Source organism: Melospiza georgiana, chromosome 1, assembly GCF_028018845.1.
Source record: "Melospiza georgiana isolate bMelGeo1 chromosome 1, bMelGeo1.pri, whole genome shotgun sequence".
NCBI classification, from domain to species: Eukaryota; Metazoa; Chordata; class Aves; order Passeriformes; family Passerellidae; genus Melospiza; species Melospiza georgiana.
This window is the reverse complement of record NC_080430.1, coordinates 4,424,587-4,447,146: the sequence shown is the minus strand read 5'-3', so window position 1 is coordinate 4,447,146 and position 22,560 is coordinate 4,424,587. Positions and strand designations below refer to the sequence as shown.

Here is a 22,560-nt window from a genome sequence, read left to right as displayed (position 1 = left end):
TCTGAAAGCCTCAGGAGCCAGGCTGGGAGGGCTGGGAATGTTCAGCTGGAGAGGAGGAGGCTCCAGGGAAACCTCAGAGCCCCTTCCAGGGCCTAAAGGGGCTCCAGGAGAGATTTAGAGGGACTGGGGACAAGGATGGAGGGACAGGACAAGGACAATGGCTTCAAACTGAAAGGGGGCTGTCCCTATAGGACACGAAATAAAACTACACAGACACGCAGCTCTCCAAGGTAAAAAAGAGAATTTTTAATTTCTGACTCCAACATTTGTAGATTTCTAAAAGTGACAGTGGATTGGAGGGTGGCAGTGCCACCTCTCCAATGACACTGGACAAACCAACAGTCTGTTAAAGTTCTCTTCTTCTGTAAAAGAATGCAAAACAATAAGTTATTTACATAAAGCATGTGAGAAAGTTTGTCACAAAAATGTAAACATCAGAAGGCTTAAAAAAACTTTAAAAACCACAACAACAGGTTTGAGTAGGTGTCAGAATGAAGATTTTTACAATCAGAGTGGTGAGGCCTTGACACAGTTGACCAGGGAAGCTGTGGCTGCCCCATCATTCAAGGCCAGGCTAGATGGGGCTGGAATAACCTGATCTCATTGAAGCTGTCCCTGCTCATTGGACTCTGTGACCTTTAAAGTTCTCCTCCATCTCCAATTATTCTGTGATTCAATGGGTCTCTGTCTAAACCCAGACAAGTTCCCCTCAGCTCACTTATTACCGTCAGAGAGAAACAGACACACACAGAGGCCTAAAAATCTCTTTCAAATTCCTCTTTTAGATGATTATCTCATGTCTGGCCTCCTGATGCTGTTAACTGGCTCTCTGTGAACCACAAAAGGAACACAGGGCAATCAAATAGAAGACACTTCTCTACCCGAGGTCAGTGCCAGCAGATGGATGCTGTGGATGTTTCTGCAGGATTTCACTGCTAAACTGGACACATAATTTGTGTCCAGAGTGGTAGAAATGACTGACTTTTGACAGAGGCAGCTTTTCCAGTTAAACCATTCAAGCTTGATGGCTCAGGTTGCAGGGTGTAGCTGGGTGTGTGTTATTGCCATCTGTCAGAGCTGGGGCAGTTATCTCTGTCCATGGGGCAGTTTTTTCTTTCTCTCTCCCACAGCCAACCCTCCCTGCAGGAGATCTCTGCTGTCCATGGCCACTGAGTGTCCCTGCAGGGCTGATCCAATCCCAGCATCCCATGGGGAGATGCTCCGCCCAGGGGAGGAGCCAAGCATTCCTGCCTGGATCCAATCTGAGCCTGGCACAGCACAGCAGCCTTTGCCCCCTGCATTGCCAGAGGAGCAGCTTTCTGCTGCCCTGCATGGCCAGAGGGAGCCCAGGCCCATCTGCAGCAGCCCTGGAGCTGCAGAGGAAAACTCCCCCCTTGTGCAGGATCCCTGCTGCAGCAGAGCCACAGCTGGCACTGCAGGAGGGCTGAGCCCCCCTGGGATGGGGCTGGGCCACCCCCTGACACACAGGGGGCAGGGCAGGCTCTCACTCTGGCAGTGTTTGTTTCTTTTTTTTTTTTACTATTGCATTTGTCTTTTTAATTTTCCTATTAAAGAACTGTTACTCCTGCTCCCATATCTTTGCCTGAGAGCCTTTTATTTTCAAAATTACAACAATTTGGAGGGAGGAGGTTTACATTTTCCACTTCAAGGGAGGCTCCTGCCTTCCTTAGCACACGCCTTTCTTTTCAAACCAAGACACTTGATCATGAAAAAAGAAGTTTTGTTGCTGCTGATTCAGGCAGCTCCGGCCTTTCCCTGCCTGTCAGGGCTGCACGTGGTGCTGCAGCAGCAGGGTTCAGCTGATGGATGGTAGCCCTGTGCTCCTTCCCTCAACCCATCTCACCTGCAAGGCAAAACCTGGCTCTGACCAGGCCAGCACCCCATGGCTTGGTGTGCCTTGTCTCTAGAACTGGATTTTCTTGTTCTTGTTGTTCTCCTTCTCCTCCTTCTCCTCCTCCTCCTTCTCCTCCTCCTCCTCCTCTTTCTTCTCCTTCTCCTCCTCCTCCTCCTCCTCCTCTTTCTTCTCATTCTCCTCCTCCTCCTCCTCCTTCTTCCTCTTCTTCCTCTTCTCCTTCTTCCTCTTCTTCTTCCTCTTCTTCTTCTTGCTCTTCTTCTTCTTCTTGCTCTTCTTCTTCTTCATTTATTTACTTACTTACTTCTGTTTTTTTTTTCTGGGCTTTTCCTAGGTAACACTCTGGGAGAAAACACCATTATCTGGAGAAAACACCATGTTCATTATCTCCAGATAATGAACACCTTAATGTGACCTCACCTCCTCTACCTCCTTCTCACACAGAAATAATTTCTCTCTGTGAGAGCAGGGGCTGGGAAGTGGAGTGGTTGCAGAGCAGCAGAAACTCTCAAATTGCAATGGTTTTACATTGCATGGGCAAAACTGCTGTGGAGGAAGTGGGGAGAAGTGACTCTGCAGAAGTTCAGCCTTGCTCAGGCTCTGTATTTCAGTGTTTCCACACCAAATGCCCTCCATTCCCAGGGAATGCACTTATTCACTTTTCAGAGTGAGTGCCTGTGACAGTCCAGAGCTGGGAGTGCCTCATCCGGACAGAAACAGATCCCTGAAATTCACTGAGCTAAAAAAACCAGCACAGCTCCCTCTCCTTGGAGAACCGTGTTAGAGGTGGTGAGTGGCTTGGGATCAAGGAGAAATCACCTAAATCACAGATCCTACCAGATTTTGGCTCTTTGGGGCTAAGAGGGAAAGAAAACACCATATGGAGGAGACTGAGGGCATTTAGTACATAACACTGAAGTCTTGATTCAGTGCCCAGACAGCATCTCCTGCCATTGGAGGTGTTTAAAGACATGGTTTAGCAGTGGAACTGACACTGATGGGTTTCTTGAACCTCAGTTATTTTCCAATTTGATGATTCTATGCCCCACCTGGGTTATCCCAGCTGGTTTTACCTGTCCCAGCTCCATGGAGAGATCTCCAGTACCCTGTGGAATTTCAGCTCCAATGAGTCCCCAGTTCCAGGAGGGAATTCAGCTCAGGATAAGTCACCCTCAATACAGAGATCATCTCAGATCTCTCCACAGACACTGCTTTTCTCCAGCAAGACACCAGAGATCTCAGAATGCTGGGATGAGGCAGGACACACCTCCAAATCTCAGTGTACTTTCTCTTCTATGACCTCAGTTCCAGTAGAAGCTGCCCTTGGATTAACCTGTCCAAAACAGGATCTCTTGGGATGTTTTATTTCTTCATTTTTTACATATTATTTTCAAACAGCCTTGAGAACTCTCTATTTATAGACAGAAAAGTGCCTCAAGCACAAGGTACAATCTCTAGTGGTGCTATGCACAATAAATAACCTGCATTAATCAGAGATGTAACACAAGGTCACCTCCTTGTCCTGACTTCTTCTTCTTTAATTTGGCTTCACTCCACACTCCGTTGCTTCTTTCTTACAAATAAAAAAATGATAAATATTAAAAAATAAGAGGTGCTGAGGTGCTCACTTGTGCTATGCTTTGTCTCTCCTGGCCCAGGAGAAGGGATTGTGCACAGAGGAATTCCTGCAGTGGTACCTCCATCTTGATGGCCTCACATTTAAAATCCTTGAATTCCAGAATGGTTTGGGTTGGAAGAGACCTTAAAGAACATCCTGCCATGGGCAGGGACACCTTCCACTGTCCCAGGCTGCTCCAAGCCCTGTCCAACCTGGAATTTTCTTATCCCTGTAAGGGAGACCTGTGTGCTCTGTGTTTCTTTGGTGCCTCAGGCAGATGGATTTGTAGATAAGGGATGAGGCAGCCCCAAAAAAGCACCAAATTGCATTATTTTACTGGAGCATGGGGTAGAAGTACAAAAAAAAAGGACGGAGTGAGCATTTTTTGCTAGATCTCACTCTGGTCCTCTGTGTTCTTTAAATTAGAGCTGATTCCAGAACCAAATTCCCCCATGGTTCACACCAGAGATATTTAGAAATAAATATCTAATGTCTAATACCTAAATGTCTAGTAAATGCTGTGGGTGTTCAGGGAATGTTTTGGTGAGTGCTGATATAAATCAGAGCAGCAGGACTCACTGGGGTTTTAATGGAGTAAAACTGCTGAAGTGAAGAGTAATTATGAGAGTGACATTTGCCTCTGGTGGGGACTTCCAGCTCCTGGCACAGTCTGGAAAGGCTCATTTCACACTGGGAAAGGTCCCAGGCACTGTCCAGGGGCCTCATTCCCTCAGCAGCACTCAGGCATCTCCTTCCTTTAGGATCTCCTGAGTTTTCCTTGGCTGCTTCCTCTGAAAGTGAATGAAAAAGAACCTACAGATAATGAAGATTTTGAGTATTTTCATTTCTGTTCTATCTAATTCATTTCATATCATCTATCCCTCCAGAAGAAGGGATTTCTCCTCTCTTTTTAGGTAGTGGTTGCTTTACCCCTATTGTTTCCATTGAGAACAGATTTTTAAAATATATATTTTTTTCCTCTCTCTACTTTTCCCCACATAGAATTTCTGCATAAATACATATTGCAATGTTCAAGCTGGCAAAATGAATTTTGTAGTGACATTCTGACTCAGGACCTGATTTCCCCTAAAAGGATGATAATGATATCATTAGCAGTTTTCTCCTCCCACTTCCACCACTCTGGATCCAAAAGGAGCTCCATGGAAAACAATGGATGTGATTCATCATCACATCAGACCAAAATAAAAGTGAAGCCCCAGTGAAACAATCCAGGGGAATTTAAGCAGGTTCAGAATGTGGATAATATCTGTGCTGAGGGAATTATATAAATATATATATAAAATATACATATTAAATAGTAATTAATATTAAATAATTAAAAATGATTATAATGATTATATATATATATATATATATATATAATAAAAGGGGAATAAAAGGGGGATTTATCTCACCTGTGCCTGTTCCTTTCCCTTTTACTGAATGAGGAGCTCAAAGGCTCATTCCCACATCCTGGACATCCCACATGAGCTGGGATGGATCCTTTCATCCATCACCAGAGGATGTGTCCTCACTGTACCTTGAGCAGCTGTTGGAATTTCTCATCTACAGGGCAAGGCCATCTCCAAAAATAACACAAAATGGGCTAAAGTGACTGATTTTAGTTTATTCTAGCCATAAAGGACAAAAAAAAAAAAAAAAAGAGGAAATCAAGGCAGTTGGTGGGTGGCATTAAGACTTTTTGAATGAAGACAGCAAGATCTGCACTTCAAATTTATTTAAGGTATTTTTTCAACCTTAACCACATTCCTTTGGCCAAGGTTTAAATTATGACAGGGCTAAATTACAGAGTAACCATGGATTAAAAAGGTGACCTTGAATTTTCTGACCAAACTCTAGAAAGTAGCAAGCACTTGAAAGAAGAGCTGACTAATGGAACTCATTAGTTTTGTAAACTCTCAAGGGATAAAAGCTCTGAATACCAAAAAATAATTTGTCATAACATTCCTGACATTGCCAATTTTTGCAGGGTTTTATGTTTGTTTTCATCTTGAAAATCATTCTTGGTTCCAAACTCTGGATTAATATTCATTAAAAATAATAAGAGTGATAAAGGTTTTGAAGGTAAAAGTGATAAAAGTTTAGAAGGCTAACATAAAAAGAAATTTCTTTTTCCAACAAGTTCATGAACATTTTACAAAAGTTTTTTTTTCACTTTTCCCCTCCCTTTGAGATGGTCCTGGTGAAGTTCACTTGTGCTATGATGCAATGACAGATTTCCAGACAATCATATTGTCAGGAGCAAACTCCTGACAGACAGAGTTGCTGTAACCATGGGGAGGGAAAGGATTGTAGGTTTTGCTTTCTGAGAGTGAAATCCATCCTTTGTGAGAGCAGGAATGATTCTGCCATCACCCTGGAATTATTTGGGTTTGGCCTGGTTCAGCCACAAAGTGGTGCCTGAGAGTGGAAATACCTGAATAAAAGCTGCTTGAGAATATTCAGTTTTTATCTCAAAGTGTCCACATTTCTGATCTCTCCCATGTGCTGAGAACAAGGGCTGGAGGAAAATGTCTGAGATCTCATCCAGGGGTTAACTTTTGGCAAAGGAGAACTTTCCATGATAAGGGTACAGTTTTCTGGAAAACCAAACATTGCTGAGAGCTTGTTAAAACCCTGGCATGAACTTCCTGCAAGAATTCAGGAATTCTCACCCAGGCTGCTCCCGGCCTTGGGAATATAGAAGAGCTTTGAGGCTGTTCAAAAATCAGCTGCAGGCCTGCACACCCCCTTTGCCAGGAACAGCACAAAGAAAACAAGTGTGGAAAATGTTATTTCAATTAATGCCTCTTTCATCACTGTCACAGAATCCTGGAATGGTTTGGGTTGGGGAGGGACCTCAAAGCTCATCCAGTTCCACCCCCCTGTCATGGGCAGAGACACCTTTCATTATCCCAGGGTGCTCCAAGCCCTGTCCAACCTGGCCTTGAGCTTCTGTGGGTATTAGAGTCTGAAAAACCTGTTGATAGATTGATTATATAGAGAGATTTAATCATTTAGTCCTGATCAGTAAAGAAAGGAAAAAAATCTGGGAAAAGCTGGGATGTGAGGATCCTAGATCTTTTCCATCTCAGACTTGGGCACCTGCTGAAAGCTCCTGACTGTTGTTGTGAAATTACACAAATATGAAATGGCCAGGAATCAGTTAAACTCACTGATTTCTCCAAAACACTACAAATAAAACCTGCATCTGTGAAAAAGGCAGAAGAGAGGCTTTTAACTTTCCCATGTCTGACTCTAAAATGCTGCTGCCTGTGCATTTACTAATTCATGCCAAACCTTGAGTAATTCCCTTTTAATTTTATGCTGAGCACTAATGTGAGCAGCTAATTTTTCTTTACTTACAGTGAATTTATGCTGGAAAAACACGAGTTCATAATGACTCTTGATCCAAGCTGTGTATGAATTAGCTAATAAACCACAACAGAAGACTGGAGATAAATCATGTTTGGCCCCATGTGAAACCCTGCTTTGTTTACCTTCTTGTTCATGAAGGAGGCAATTAAATTCACTGAAAACTGCAAGATCTCTTCTGCAACAATGCAGTGGGCAAAGGCTTCTGTGCTGTTCCAGGCTCAGATTGTATCCAGGTAGGAATTCTTGGCTCCTCCCCTGGGTGGAGCATCTCCCCATGGGATGATGGAGTTTTATCTTCTGCAACATGTGGAGAAATGGTAAAAATTCCCTGGTGAGCCAGGGGATCTCCTATGTAAAAGGCATTATTAAAGAGTATTAAAAAAGAGTATTGAAAACACTTCCAGGCATGGGCAGGGACACCTTTCACCATCCCCGGCTGCTCCAAGCCCTGTCCAACCTGGCCTCGGACACTTCCAGGGATCCAGGGGCAGCCACAGCTTCTCTGGGCTCCCTGTGCCAGGGTCTGCCCACCCTCACAGGGAATAATTTCTTCCCAATGTCCAACCTAACCCTGCCCTCTGCCAGTTTGAAGCCATTCCCTCTCCGGCCAGAAGTCCCTCTCTGTGACTCCTGTAACCCCTTTAGGTGCTGAAAGGCTGCAGTGGGGTCTCTCCAGAGACTTCTCCTCTCCAGGCTGAGCAATTCTCCCACCCTTTGTGCTGGGGAAGATGAAACAGGAAAGCCTTATAAATATGATTGTCTGGCAAAAGATTTTGAGAATATAGAAACTGTAAGTGAGATTGAAATGAAAGCAAGCTTTGAGATACCTCAGTTACTGAACAACTGGAAAACAATGGTGTGACCAGCTGAAGGTGATCCCCTTTTGATGGAACAACACCCTCTGCTTGCAGACAGGCCCAAGGGTCAGAGCAGACCCTGCCAGCTTGGCAGAAGGGGCCCAAAGAGGAGTTTTTAGGGTTTAAAATGTAACACAGTGTGGTAATGTAATGATTCTTATAGGCTGTATGTAAATGCTATAGGATTTGTATCTTGTACTAGATTGGTTAGTGAGAATTAGAATATTCAACACAGAAGATTTTTTGTATTGTAACAGGAACCTCTCTCTCTTACCTTTTTTACTCCCTTACTCTCTTACCCTCTCATCCTCTCTCCCCCTCTCTTCTCTCAGCCTGCTCTGAGCTGTGCCTGGCAGCTCCCAGCAGGGCCCTGCAGCCAGGCCCTTTGCAATAAACCCACAAGTTCCACGACCTGGATCAGAGATCTCTCATCTCCATCCGTCCCAACCATCCTACCCCTGTCACTCCTACACCTTTGCTCACAGGAGAGGTTTTCTCTGTGTGCAGGCTCTGCTGGTGACCCTGGCTGGGCAAACAGGAGCCATCCCCACCCACAGGCTGCTCCCAGGGCTGCTGAGGATGGAAGCACTGCCTGCTCCCATCTCCATCTCCATTTCCACCTCCACACCAGGGGCTTCCTCCCAGCTGCCCAGCAGCCACGTGCCTGCCCCAGGGGTTATGGCACAGCCCAGTCCCAGAGCTGAGTCAGGAAAGCCTCAGAATTGCTTTTGATGAGCTCTTCTTCCTTCAGCTCTCCAGCCAAGACCAGCAGTTGTGCTGCGAAAAACTCCTCTGTGACTTGGGAATGTTTTCCTTGGCACTTTGTGAGAGTTACAGTTATTTCATAGCTTTTGCTGTCTCTAATTTTTTTTTTTGCTCTTCTCAGTTTAATCCTACCAGAAAACAGGGGAAGTAAAAAACACACAAGGGGTTACCTCATGCTGCTTGTCCTTCTCAGTGAGATGAATCCTGATGGAGAGGTGGGAGCTTCACCTGCCCTTGAAGAGAGGCAGGAATTAAGGTGTTGGTACCTTTTCCTGCAGCAGATTTGAGATTTTTCCTTAGCTGGGCGCAGAGGTGAGCCAGACATCCTGTGGAGTTGTCATAAAGCAAAAAGATATTTGGGAAACTCCCACCTTTTGAAAGCCTGTTTTGAATCCCACACACCAAATGCTCCCTGTGTCGCAACAGCTGCACATTTGGCATTTTCTCTGCAGGGTTTGAGGTGAGTCCTTGTCTTGGTTTGAACAGACAGGTGTGTCCTAAGGAAGGCAGGAGCCTCCCTTGAAATGGAAAATGTAAACCCCCTCCCTCTGAATTATTAGGATTTTGAAATTAAAAGGCTCTCAGGAAAAGAGATGGAAATAGGAAAAACAGTTCTGTGGCTCTGCTGCAGCAGGGATCCTGCACAAGGGGGGAGTTTTCCTCTGCAGCTCCAGGGCTGCTGCAGATGGGCCTGGGCTCCCTCTGGCCATGCAGGGCAGCAGAAAGCTGCTCCTCTGGCAATGCAGGGGGCAAAGGCTGCTGTGCTGTGCCAGGCTCAGATTGGATCCAGGTAGGAATGCTTGGCTCCTCCCCTGGGCGGAGCATCTCCCCATGGGATGCTGGGATTGGATCAGCCCTGCAGGGACACTCAGTGGCCATGGACAGCAGAGATCTCCTGGAGGGAGGGTTGGCTGGGGGAGAGACAAAGAAAAAACTGCCCCATGAACAGACAATTAAAGTCTAACAACAGAACTTGTAGAGTTGGTGAAAAATAAAAAATACATCAATAAGTTTCTGTAGAGTTATGATTTGATAGAAAAAGACACGCTGCAGTAAATTGTGTAAAATGTAACAATTAATTGGTTATGAAGATAACCAAGATAGTGAGCTTTATGGAAGCAGCTGATTGGATAAGAAATTTATTAAAAACATTTTAACTAGAATAATGAAGGCTTCTGATGCGATGGCTTTCAATGGAACAACCTTACAGGCTCACCCTTCCTTGAGTCTGATTTTGCAATAAATTATCTTTTAAATGCCTCTTTCTGTATCCTGAACACAGTCCTTTTGTTAAAGAGAAGGATTCTTTGATCTTTAAACTCGATGATCTTTCTGAAGTGCCTGCACACAGGTGCCTGCTCAGGGCTCTGACCAACCTGCCCTGGCTGAAGATGTCCCTGCTCAGTGCAGGGGGTTGGACCAGACATCTCTAAAGGTCCCTTCCATTCCAAATGATCCTGTGGATAATTTCACAGAGCTGAGGCAGTCCCTGCCTGGCTGCTGCACAGGGACACACAGAACCATGACTGTAGCCATGATATTTTCTGAAAAATCCTTTCCTTAGGATTTCTTCTCCTGACAAGCTGAGAGGCCTCAGGAACAAAATGTAAGCAATGATTATCTGCTGCTGTGGAATGCAACAGGTGCATCTGTGATTGGTCTCATGTGGTTGTTTCTGATTAATGGCCAATCACAGTCAGCTGGCTCAGACTGTCTCAGTCAGTCACAAGACTTTGTTATCATTCCTTTTCTATTCTTAGCCAGCCTTCTGATGAAATCCTTTCTTCTATTCTTTTAATATAGTTTTAATATACTAAATATCATAAAATAATAAACCAAGCCTTCTGAAACATGGAGTCAACATTCTGATCTCTTCCCTCATCCAAAGACCCCTGTGAACACCACCACACCATGGCAGCCTCAGATCTCCCCCAGAGGAGCTGGGCTGCCCTCAGATCCAGCTTTCCTGTCCTGCCAGGCAGCAGCAATCCCATTTTCCCTCGTGCAGGGGATCCCTGCTGAGCCAGCATCCCTGGGCTGCCCCTGATGCTGCTGCTCCTTGGCCTCTGGCTGAACTGCTGGGCTGAAATCAGCAACCAGCAAAGGCCAGAGTGAGTCAGCCACCAAACCCCAGGCAGGACACGCGGGGTTTCTGCTGTGGAAATGCACTTCTAGGCCGGCCAGGGCTGGGATGAGCCAGGTTAACCACTGATCCCAGCGTGCCAGTGATGAACACAGCCCTGCCGCTCCCTGTGCCCTCACCAGCAGCGCCCTGCAATTTGTCACTCTGCCCCCTGGGCAGGCTGCAGCGCTCGTTTGACACGTGTCAGTCAGCAGAGTGCAATTAATGGGCTCAGCCTCTGAGATGAGCCCTTGCAGAGGGGAGTGCAGAGGGGAGATGAGGCAGGAGGGTCATTTCACAGCCTGTGCACAGGGCTGAGCACACACAGCCCTCCTGGAGGCTGGCGGCCTCGTTAGCAGCTGGGAAACTCATTAAAGCTGGAGGAGTTTTCTCCTTCAAAGCTTTGGCCCCACAGAGCACAAGGTCACTACAGCACTGCTCTGTGGTAATTACCCCAACCAGGATTTGCTTTCTCCTGCACTAATTAGCAAGTGGAGAAACTTAAGAAACCAAGGTAGAACCCAACAGGATTGTCCAGGTGATCCAGGTTTTTGGTTTAATTACATATTTTCTCTTTTCCAAAAGTTTCTCCTGAGATGCATCTTCCAGCTTTTTAGAAGACATATATGAGAAAAGGAATGAAGTGAATTAATCTGTGAAAATTTGAAGGATTTATGTGAAACCTTCACACTCATGAACCCACAATATCCTTTCCATTTAGGGATACTCAGTACTCAGAGGACTGTAATCCCAAATTTGCTTTTGTTTCTCCCCATGGACTAAGGGAAGAGCCTTGTGGTGGCTGTCTGCAGGAGTAGGTACCAATGAAACCATGAGTCTGAGGGTGGTCAGAGCATGGCCTGTCCCTTCACAACTCCTCTCTGCCCAGCCTCCTGCCCCACGCTGTCCTGAGTGACTCCATCTCTGCATTCTAAACCCATTTTCCACCCCAGAGCCATTTGGGGTGGGAACACGACCCTGTCTCACTGCAGAGCACATCCCTGGGGTGTGATGCTGTGCTGGAAGCTGGAGCTGTGGATTCCACACCCCCTGCTCAGGCCCCAGTGTCGCAGACATCTTTTATGAAAAATCCTTTCCTTAGGATTTTTCCTCCTGAGAAGCTCTGAGGCCTCAGGAACAAAATGTAAACATTGATTATCTGCTGCTGTGGAATGCAACAGGTGCATCTGGGATTGGTCTCATGTTGGTCGTTTCTAATTAATGGCCAATCACAGTCAGCTGGCTCAGACAGAAAGTCCAAGACACAAGCCTTTGTTATCATTCTTTCTTTTTCTATTCTTAGCCAGCCTTCTGATGAGAACCTTTCTTCTATTCTTTTAGTATAGTTTTAATGTAATATATATAATAAAATAATAAATCAGCCTTCTGAAACATGGAATCAGATCCTCATCTCTCCCCTCATCCTGGGGCCCCTGTGAACACCACCACACTCCAATCCCTGGCTGTCCTGCACATGTTCAGTGATGGAACCCAAACCCAACCCTAAATTCTGCAAATCCCAGTAACTGCAGCACAGCTGGCTCCACTGCAAGCTGGAACTGGGCATTTACTGCAAAGGAGGAGGGGGAAAAAAAAGATTTAAATAGTGTCAGAGGGAAGCAATTAGCCCAGCTCCAAAGTCAGCTTGCACTTGTGCCCCAGCCAGTTGGCACACACACGATCTGCGGTGCTCAGCACTGCAAACATTTTCCTGGAAGAGTTTTGGAGACTCTTGTTTCAAGCACTTGAGTGCTCGTAGTTGTTCATTTCCATAATGACTCACTGAACACGAGCAGCTTTGTTTTCCTCCTGCACAGTGAGTTATAAATCCAGAGAAATTTGATCGACTTTCTCCAAATGCACAGGGGGCCGTGGACACACGTGTGCACGAGCACACGCACAGACACACACGTGCACAGATGCTGCCAGTGCAACAGACCCACCACCACTTTCCTGGCACTGCTGAGCTGAGACTGTTCCTGCTGATCCAAGAGCTACATCTGAATCACCCCAGAGTTGTGCCACAAAGGATTGTTTTGTTGAAAGGGACACACACGGCTTTAAAAGGCATCAAAAAGTAAAGAGGAGAGTTTTCCCTGAAGAGAGTGACTTTATTCATCTTTGCCTTCCTGCCAGGAGACAGCAAAGGAAGAAGCTTCTTTTGAAGAGAGGAGAGATGAGCATGTTTCCAAAGCCTCTGAGGTGCACAGGGAAGAAAGGCAGCAGCCAGACCTTGATCATGTTCATTCTTCTCTTGTCTCAGAGGCAGGGCTGACAGTACCAGTACTTGGAGGATGGCATAAAAATCCAGGTTGTAAGGCACCTCAGGAGTCTCCAGTCCAAATCCCCTACTCACAGCAGGTTCAGAATGTTGCTCAGGGCTTTATCCATTTGGGTCTTGAAAAATCCTCAAAGAATCTCACCCTCACTGGGAAACCTGTGCCACTGCTTAACTGTCTTTATGAGGAAAAACTTTCTCCTTTCTCCATCTTATCTGGCCCTTTTTTTTTTACAGTTTGCTTGTTCCTCCTGCCTCAAACCACTGTGAAGGGCTTGGGTCTGTCAGCAACCTTGAGGTACTGGCAGGCTGTTGGTAGCTCCACCCAAAATTCTTTCCTCATTTTGAATCAGCTCCTTTTGCATCTCTGCATATGGAGAGTGCTCCACACCTGAGCATCTTGGTGTTCCTGTGGCTGATCTTGCTTTAGTTTATGAGTATCTCCTGTACTGGGGTCACCAGTCTGGGCACAGCATCTGGCTGTGGGCTAAGGAGTGCAAAGTGGAATAATAATTTCCTTCAAAACACCCCAGAGCTTTGCTGCCAGGTCACAGGCCTGGTTTGGGTTGATTTCAGCACCCATGAGCTCCCTGGGTGCTTTTCCACACTGCTGCTCCTCAGCCAAGTCCTCACCTGGCCAAGGAACTCCCCTTTGCTGCCCAAGACATCTGGGGAACATCTCAGCAGCTCTGCTCACAGGTATCCTGGATGATCACAAAACCTTTAATTCACTGTTGAAAGGCAAGATCAGCATCACTCAGTGCAAATTCACAAATGTTTATTTGTTTTCTTGGCATGAGGGTGTGTGGATCACCTCCAGCATTTTTATGAAGGGCTACCCAGGGAAAATGGAAGTTCTTGCTTATCTGTTTTGCTCCCAGGTGTTTTCTCCTGGGCTGATTTCCAGAGAGCTAAATTCTAATTAATAAATTTCTGAGCAGCCCATGCCTTGGGATGGCATCAGCAGCTACTTTGGTTATTGTTCCCAGGAAAGGTGAGCATTTTTTGTCATCCGGCTTGGAAGTGCCAAATGCTGTTGGTGACAGATGTTAGCTGTCCACCTCTGGGACCAGACATGCAGCAGAGAGACACGAGCAGCACCACTCCACTGCTGTCAGGAGAGTGAACTGTGAACTTCTTCCAAAGTCCTGTGGGTGAGAGCTTGCAGAGCTGGAAAGGTTATTTTAATTTTCTTCAAGCTGCACAATTTCCTTGGGTAGGTACCAAGTGCAGTGGGAGATCAGCCACCTGACTTACTGAGACACAAACCAAATTTAACTGTCTTCACCTATTTACTGTCTTAAATGTTCAGGGAATATTACTGTAAGTGAAACTAGGGGCATTGCAGCAATAGCCCAGAACACTAGCACAAAGTGGGTGCCCTGGCACTGATATATTCCAGTGGCTCACTGAGGTGAACTCCAAAGGACCCCAGAGTTAACTAATGGTTAATTTGCTTCAGCTGCCAAATTTCTTCTCTACTCAGACCTGCTCCATGTCTGCTACACTCCTGCCAGCACCAACAACCTGCAGTTTCTGACAGAATCTGCTGCACTGCAAATCGCTTTTTCATCCCAGCAGGGCCCAGAGCCAGAGCAGACACAGAGATACTCACTGTACATGTTTCTAACCTGTGCATGTGCCCCTCCCTTCAAACACAAGATGCCAGGGGCTGTGCATTGCTGCTGTGAGAAATAAAAGCACTGACCCAGTCCTTGTCACCATCATATTTTCTGGAAAAATCCCTTTGCCAGGATTTCTCTCCTGGGAAGGTGAGAAGGCTCAGAGAAAAAGGAAAACAATTCTTATCTCATTTGCTTCTCCTGTGTTTTGCTGCTTTGGAATGTGTTTGGAGATTGTTTACCCACAGGTGATTGATTAGTTTCATGTGAATTGTTTTCACTTATTGGCCAATCAATACCAAGCTGTGTTGGAACTCTGGAAGGAGTCACAAGTTTTCATTATTATCTTTTTAGACTTCTGTCTCTATCCTTTCTGTATTCTTTAGTATAATATATAATTTAGGATTCTTTTATGTAATATAGATCATAAAATAATAAATTAGCCTTCTAAGAACATGGAGTCAGATTCAATATTCCTCCTTTCATCAGAGGTCTCAGAAAATACAACAGGTCCTCTCTCATCAGGCACTCAAATCTCCTTCCCTCTTCCCTCCTTCCCTCTGTTATCTCTTTGAAGCACACGAATCCAAATGAGTTAGGAGAAGGAAAAGTTACAAAATGTTGTTTATTTAAATTTGCTGTTCATTGCCAGCAAGCTCAAAATTGAATATGACTGAGCTGATAGGACAGACAACCCCCTCCCTCCCCAACCCCCCGTAAGCAGGGGATTTATAACAATGTTTTCCAAGAGATTTTCCAGCCTCTGAAAACTAGAGCAACCATAAATCTGGAGGTTTAAATCAAGCTCGTGCTGAAAAGTCCTATAAAACATCTGAAGAAAATTCAGAGTAAGCTTGATAAAAGTGGAAACAGCGAATTACTCCAGCTCTGTTGAGATGCAGGTGATGGAGAAAGTATAACACAACATTTTTCTTACTGCTGTGGCAAAGCCCAGTGGAGAGAGTGCAGAGGGACAGGGATCCAGTACAAAACCATGAGCTGAGAAGGGAGGCAATTCTTCTTGCATTTAAATGCCCCCATGTCAGGATTTTATCACGAGGTTGTTCTTCTTCTTGGCTCACTATATCAAACAGGATTTCCTTCCCTGATTTTAGCTGCAAAACCACTCTCAAGACAGATGTCCTCTTCTTTTCCAGAGTTAAAGAAAACGATGCCTGGTTTTATTGAAACCAACCCAGAGTAGTGTTTATTATTGAAAATATACAGTTTTCTTGAACATCACATAAAAAGCCTGGTAGATACAACTGCTCTAGTTCAAAATGCTCAATAGATACTTTTGTGCAGCATGTAGCATTATCCTCGGAACACAAACATCCTCTTCTCATCCTTATTATCTTTACAGTGCTTCCCTTTTGTGTTTTTTTAAACCGAGAAGAGCTGTCCTTCCCCACCCTAATGCTCTGAGCTGAAAACAAACCACTTTCCAAAGGCTTTCCACTTATGCTGTGCTTGGAAGCGTGGGGCTAAGAGGAATGAGAGTATTTTCTAGAGCTACTCAGAGCTACTCCTGTCCTTTGAAAATCTGTGTGAGAGCAGGGCATGGTGCTCACCATGGTGCGGAACAGTCCAGCGATGCCCTGACAATTCCCAGTCTGTCTCCACGAGAGAAATGGGGAAGGCAGATAAATTCAGGCTTTTCACACCTTTTCACCTTTCGGATTCTCTTTTTCTTGCTGCTACAAGTTCTCAAATGAAGTTTTGCACAGAAGAAACTTTTTTACAAAGAAAACAAGAAAGGGATGGGCTATTATACACCAAAACTGTTGAAATCATTGGGAACCAATGTACAGGGTGAGATGGGCAGTGTGTTCAAAACAGTTTGTTCACCGCAATACGAAAGGGGGAATAAAAACAAAAAAAAAAATGAAAGGAAGGTGAAAAAAATTTTGATTATTCCTGCCAGTGTGCTGTTCTAGACTTTGCATTGTGAACTTCCACAGGATGCAGTCAGGGTCGAACCTGTTCCTTCTTTGAATCTGTTTTACCACCACCAGCTCCAAGAGGCTTTTCCCTGGTTGCCTCCAAGCAGCATCGCGGACGAAACAGGACGGGCCCCTCACTGGGAAGAGATCAGTGGGGCCAAAGGAGCAGAGTTTAGTTTGCAGGAAGGGCTCTGGGGTGGAGACAGGAGAGCTCTGAAGGCCACGGGGTGGTGGTGGTGGTGGTGGTGGTGGGAGGTCAGACGGCCGCGGTCTGTTTGATGCTGTGGAAGCTGATGCGCGTGGGCGACGTGGGGATGGACATGGCCCGCGCCACGCGCACCCGCAGCGAGTGGTGGTCCTGCCAGCGGTGCCACCTCTTCCTGGCAGCAGAGCGCACCTGGGGAAGAACACAGGGCACAAGGTCAAGGCACAATTTCAGGTTTAGTTTCATAATTTCAGAATGATGCACCCGTTATTTCACCCGCAGCGAGTGGTGGTCCCGCCAGCGGTGCCACCTCTTCCTGGCAGCAGAACGCACCTGGGGAGCAACACAGGGGACAAAAAGAGCTACAGCACAGTGGAAGAGTAAAAGAAAAAGAGAATGCAAAATATCAACTATCAAACATGGCTGTTAATCTCTGTAAGAGCAGCCTCCTCTATTTATTAAGCATTTCTAGAGTCAAGACCATGTCCCAGAATCAGCATTAGCACATTTATGACCTGAAATTGCCCAGGGATGCTCTGGGCTGTCATCAGTGGTTAGAGCTCCACAAGGAGCCCTGGGAACACAAATTATCAGCCTCACCTCTGTGAAACTTTATTTGCTTGAGAGGACCAAAATTTCCCCTGCTCTGAGCACAGAGCTGGGTGCCTGTGTTGACCCTTGGTCTGTCTTTTCTTGCAAGCAGGTCCTTTTTCAGAATTATTCTTTTCAGCTCTTTCTGCTGTGTGTAAAGTCAATAATCCCAGTTTCTAAGCTGTGGTCAAGTCAGGTTTGCCAATATTATTTGTGCCTACAGAGTGTGGGCAAAGCTTTGGAAGAGTCAAGAAAAAGGATTTGGATAATGGGATGAAAGGAAATCAGTGGGGGACTTTTTCTCTTCTGACTGGATCACCTAACCAGGGACTTGTCAAACTTTTAGATATTAAATAAAAAGTACTGTTAAAAACCTCTTTTTCCCCCTCCTCCACAGCAGAATAACAAAATAAATGAAAGAGACGGAGAGAAGGATGAAAACATTTAGAGAAGGTTTTCTGTTGACAAAACAGATAGCAACTTTGGGCTCTATTACCTCTGCTAGATACCGGCTGCTGGCTAACTTCTTGCAGCCATAAAATGCAAGAAATTGCATTTGCAAGAAACTGCATTTCAACTAGAATTGAACTGAGGAAAGAGTCTTGAGTAACATTAAAAATAAGATTTTGGAAGAAATGTCAGGTATCATTAGGAGAGAGGAAGAAGTTTTGATCCACTTACACAGAACAAAGGGGACGATTCACCTGGAGCTTTTGGATGTAATAATACTAAAACATACTAAAATAGAATATATATATAATATATATAAAAATATAATATATATTATATATTATTTACTATATAATAAATATATGTAATAGTATATATTTTTTATATATATATATATATATATATATATATAGAGAGAGAGAGAGATCTATATATATAGATATAATTTCTTATATATAATAATATACTAAAATATAATAGTTCTGTAGGTGTCTGGTAAGAAGAGTAGGAATTAATGAGCTGCCACAGCAATAGAAGCTGGAATTAAGTCTATTGGGATGTCACCACCCTCTGTCCCCAGGGGACATCCCTCACCTGGAAGTGTCAACAAGTGAGGGCCAGAAGGACAGCAGGTCCTCTCTTGTTAGAACCCTAACTGCTGAAAATTTTAACCTTTATGTACTAGCAAACACTAACCCCCCAAAAGAACACTACATTTAATCTAAAGCCATAGAGAAAATTTCCAAAATTACATAATAAAACTAAAAAGATAAGTGTGTACTTTAAATAAAAGTATATAATATCCCATAATAAAAAACTTAAAGTTTAAAATTTTAAAATATGATTATATATATATGAAACAAAATAAAAGTTTTAAAACATAAACTAATCCTTCTTCTTCACCTTCTTCTTTATGAGTTTTAGTAGTATTATATAATTAAACAAAAAATTCTCCATTACAAACCATGAGTAATGAATTATTAGGTTAAAAATAAAAACAATTTAAATATTATTTCCTAAACAATTTATCTTTAAAAATGTTATTAAAAAAGATGCAACTCCATTTTTAATTTATTAGTGCTATAGAACTCACAGCTTATAAAACTATAATATAAATAAAACTAATAAATCCAAACAAAAAATACTGTCTCACACATTTAATCCCAACATTGACACACAAAAAAATCTGTATCTATATATCTATATCTATATCAACACTCTCTGTCTGTAGAAAAGTTACAGAAAAGTTACAGCCACAGCTTCTCTGGGCACCCTGTGCCAGGGCCTGCCCATCCTCACAGTGAAGAATTTCTTCCTCACATCTCATCTGTATATTTATGCTGTTCAGTAATGTGACTGATTAAGTTCTTGCTCTGCTCAAATGCCACTTTTTATTCCCAGAAATCCTGAGAAGAAGGCCAATTAATTAAATGAGTAACGTTTACACAGATCTTGAAGGGCTTTAAAAAAGACTGATTTTTTTTTTTCTCTGAAAACAGGTTGCAGTGGTGAATTCAAAAACTTCCACCTACATTTAAGCACCTTTTTTGCTGTGTTCCAGATCCTTGTTCTACAGTTGGAGGTGACTGGAGAATAACTTTAGACTTCCTGCAAATTGTGGAAGGAATTGTGATGAATTTTGAATGGATCTTTGTGCAAGCTACAGATGAACAAGAGGGACTTTCAAGCAATGTCCAGACCAGCAAAATGGATCTTTAAATTTCACGGCACTGGTCTCACTGTGCCTGACTCTGCAGTGAAATTAATTTTCATGAGATTTTTGAAGTCCTGACCTCTCCCTGTAGAGACTCAGTAAGGCCTAAGGTATTGGCAACACCTCATCAAAAAGAGACAATTAAAATAGGTCTCATTTGTGTGAATCACTGCCCATAAATGAAGCTGATGGTGAGAAGCTCAGCTGGTTATGTGCATGTATTGGGTGTTTAAGATTTGAGGGGTGGGAAAATCCCATCCATTACTTAACAGAACTTGAAGAAATGTAAGGTGATGCCTCAAATGGTACTTTGAAAGTTTTCCAGGTGTTCAGGGTGTTCTTGTGCTGGTGTTTGCACGGTCCCCAGGATGAGGGAAGAGATGAGAATCTTGATTCCATGTTTCAGACGGTTGATTTATTATTTTATGATATATATTATATTAAAAGAAAATTATATATTAAAAATATACTAAAAGAAAGAGAAAGGAGACCTCAGAAGGCTACCAAAGAAAGGAATGATATTAAAATCTTGTGACTGCTCAGAGTCCCGACAGAGCTGGACCTGTGACTGGTCATTAATTAGAAACAACCACATGAGACCAATCCCAGATGCACCTGCCACATTCCACAGCAGCAGATAATCAATGTTTACATTTTGTTTCGGAGGCCTCTCAGCTTCTCAGGAGAAAAAATCCTGGCAAAAGGATTTTTCATAAGATATGTCTGTGACAGCTCTTCAGGGAGGAGGGATGGCAAACGCTGTATTTAATAGCAAATGTTGTGCTGGTCAAACCTCCCCAGGTCCTTGGAAGGATTTGAAGCAAAGAATGCACAAAATGATTTGAAGCAAAGAATCAGAGTGGCCTCAGCACAGAGACCCCAGGGCTGACACACCTGAGATCTCCAGGTGAGGAGTTCTGATGCTCCCAGAGAGACAGGACTGTCTTTATCCATGTTTTATAAATCAAATTTATCACTGCACCTGTGCAAGGCTCCCACAGGCCCAGCCCCTCAGGCCAAGGGTGCTCATGTTACCATCACACAAAATATTGAACTGAACGCCCCCATGAAGATGCCATTATCAGGATTGAATCCTCCTGAGGTCAGGAAGGGATGTTGTCAAAACAACCTGCAAGGCTCAAAGGAAACAAAGACAAAGGTTGGGCACAATGTTGGGTTTTGTTTCAACAGGTACCCTACCTCACACCACTATTTATATAACTTTGTTATGCTTTTTTTCCTGCCTAAAAAATTATCCTGCTTAATTGGATTGGTCTGCAATCCCCCCTTTTTTTTTTTTTCTCAGGGTCTTTGGTAGCAATTCTTTACAATCTGGGGATATTTTTACAGCACCTGCCAGCCTGGGATGTCAAAGTTTATTTGTAAGGCCACAGCAGTGCAATTTCGGTATCATAAATAACAGTCCAAGAAGCTGCAATAATTCTGACTAGTCATAAAGATTTGCCACACGTTTTTGTGTGGAAACAAATGCTGCTCCTTTCTTCTGGGCCACAAAGGCCCAGAACTGCCCAGAGCAGAGGGAGGCCAGGGGTGCACCCAGCCCACCCCAATCCCTCTGGTTTGGTTGTGGGGTGCTCTGGAGTCACCCTCACATCTGCAGCGGTCTAATGAGGGGGAAAATGGGATGGGGGAGGACCCTCAGGGCAAAGGGAATCAAACTTCAGCCCTCCGGTCCACCTCCATATTTGTATTTATTGAGAGATTTTAAGGAATGCTTAACACACATCCTTTGGGTTTGGGATGAATAATGTGGAGCCTGCCTGGGCTGATGGGCAGGGGATGAGAAACTATCTCAGGGCTGACTCAGAGCTGGCAGCTCTAATGGACAGCCTCCCAAGATGATCAGATCAAAGGAAGACACTTTGAGCTTAATAGGTTTTGAAAGGCAGATGATGCTTGGCTAAAGGGTCAACAGAAAAAAAAAATTAAACATATTTATCTTTGCCTTGCACCTTGTTGTGAGAATAATTTACAGTGGCATCTGATCTATTCCTCTCTGATGATGTTTTCTCTCCAAACCAGCTAATTGCATTTTAAATGTCAAGTCATGGATGATTATTGATATTGGTCAGATAATACTGAGTCTGAGTCCTGAGCTAAGAATTCAGGCTCTGAAAGGATATTTTCAGACTCAGGTCTGGCTGGTTATGTATCCATCCAGGACATGGATAGAAATGAAGGACAGGCACCTTATTATGGACACAGAACTCATGAATTACAGAATAATTAAAGTATTCTATAATTATTCTATAACTCATGAATTACAGAATAATTATAGAATAATTATTTATAGAATAAATAGTTAGGATGTCCCTTAATTATTCTATAATAATTATAGAATAATTAAGGGACATCAGAAGGCCTCTGGTCCTGTGCCATGATCAGAGCAGATCCAGCACAGTGGTTTTATCCAGTTTTGAAATGATGTCAGGGTCTTAGCAAGTAATTTTGATCACAAACAAGGACAGGGATCTCAAAACACCTTTGAGCGTCTCTTCCAGGGCTTAACCATCTTCACTCATGTATTTTTCTTCCCTTTTTAATCAGGATTTGCCTTGTTCCCTTCATTCAGCTTCAGAGTGGAGCTTGCTCTTCCTCGAGCAGCCCCTCCTCAAGCACCATCCCTTTGCAGATGTAGGTTGGTCTCAAACCCTGTCACCTCCATTGCCAACCTCCTGCTCTGGGATGGCTGTGCTGGGCTCTCCCATCATGGCTGGAAAGGTTTGCAAGGATCACTGAATTCCCATTCCCATTCCCATTCCCAAGCTCCTGCTCTGGGATGGCTGTGCTGGGCTCTCCCATCATGGCTGGAAAGGTTTGCAGGTATCACTGAATTCCCATTCCCATTCCTATTCCCATTCCCATTCCCATTCCCAAGCTCCTGCTCTGGGATGGCCGTGCTGGGATCTCCCATCATGGCTGGAAAGGTTTGCAAGGATCACTGAATTCCCATTCCCATTCCCAAGCTCCTGCTCTGGGATGGCTGTGCTGGGCTCTCCCATCATGGCTGGAAAGGTTTGCAAGGATCACTGAATTCCCAAGCTCCTGCTCTGGGATCTCCCATCATGTCTGGAAAGGTTTGCAAGGATCACTGAATTCCCATTCCCATTCCCATTCCCAAGC

The 22,560-nt window shown here is 44.2% G+C and overlaps 1 protein-coding gene across 2 annotated transcripts in view; it reads right to left on the bottom strand.

Moving 5' to 3' along the window:
• Window positions 1-16,094: 16,094 nt before the first annotated feature.
• CRHR2 (corticotropin releasing hormone receptor 2) overlaps window positions 16,095-22,560 on the bottom strand; it is a 150,774-nt gene continuing 144,308 nt past the window's right edge. For both annotated transcript variants that reach the window (XM_058035908.1, XM_058035916.1), the window contains one exon: window positions 16,095-16,853. In XM_058035908.1, coding sequence (XP_057891891.1) covers window positions 16,713-16,853 — 141 coding nt within the window. In that variant the 3' untranslated portion in view covers window positions 16,095-16,712. The remainder of the gene's footprint in view (window positions 16,854-22,560) is intronic.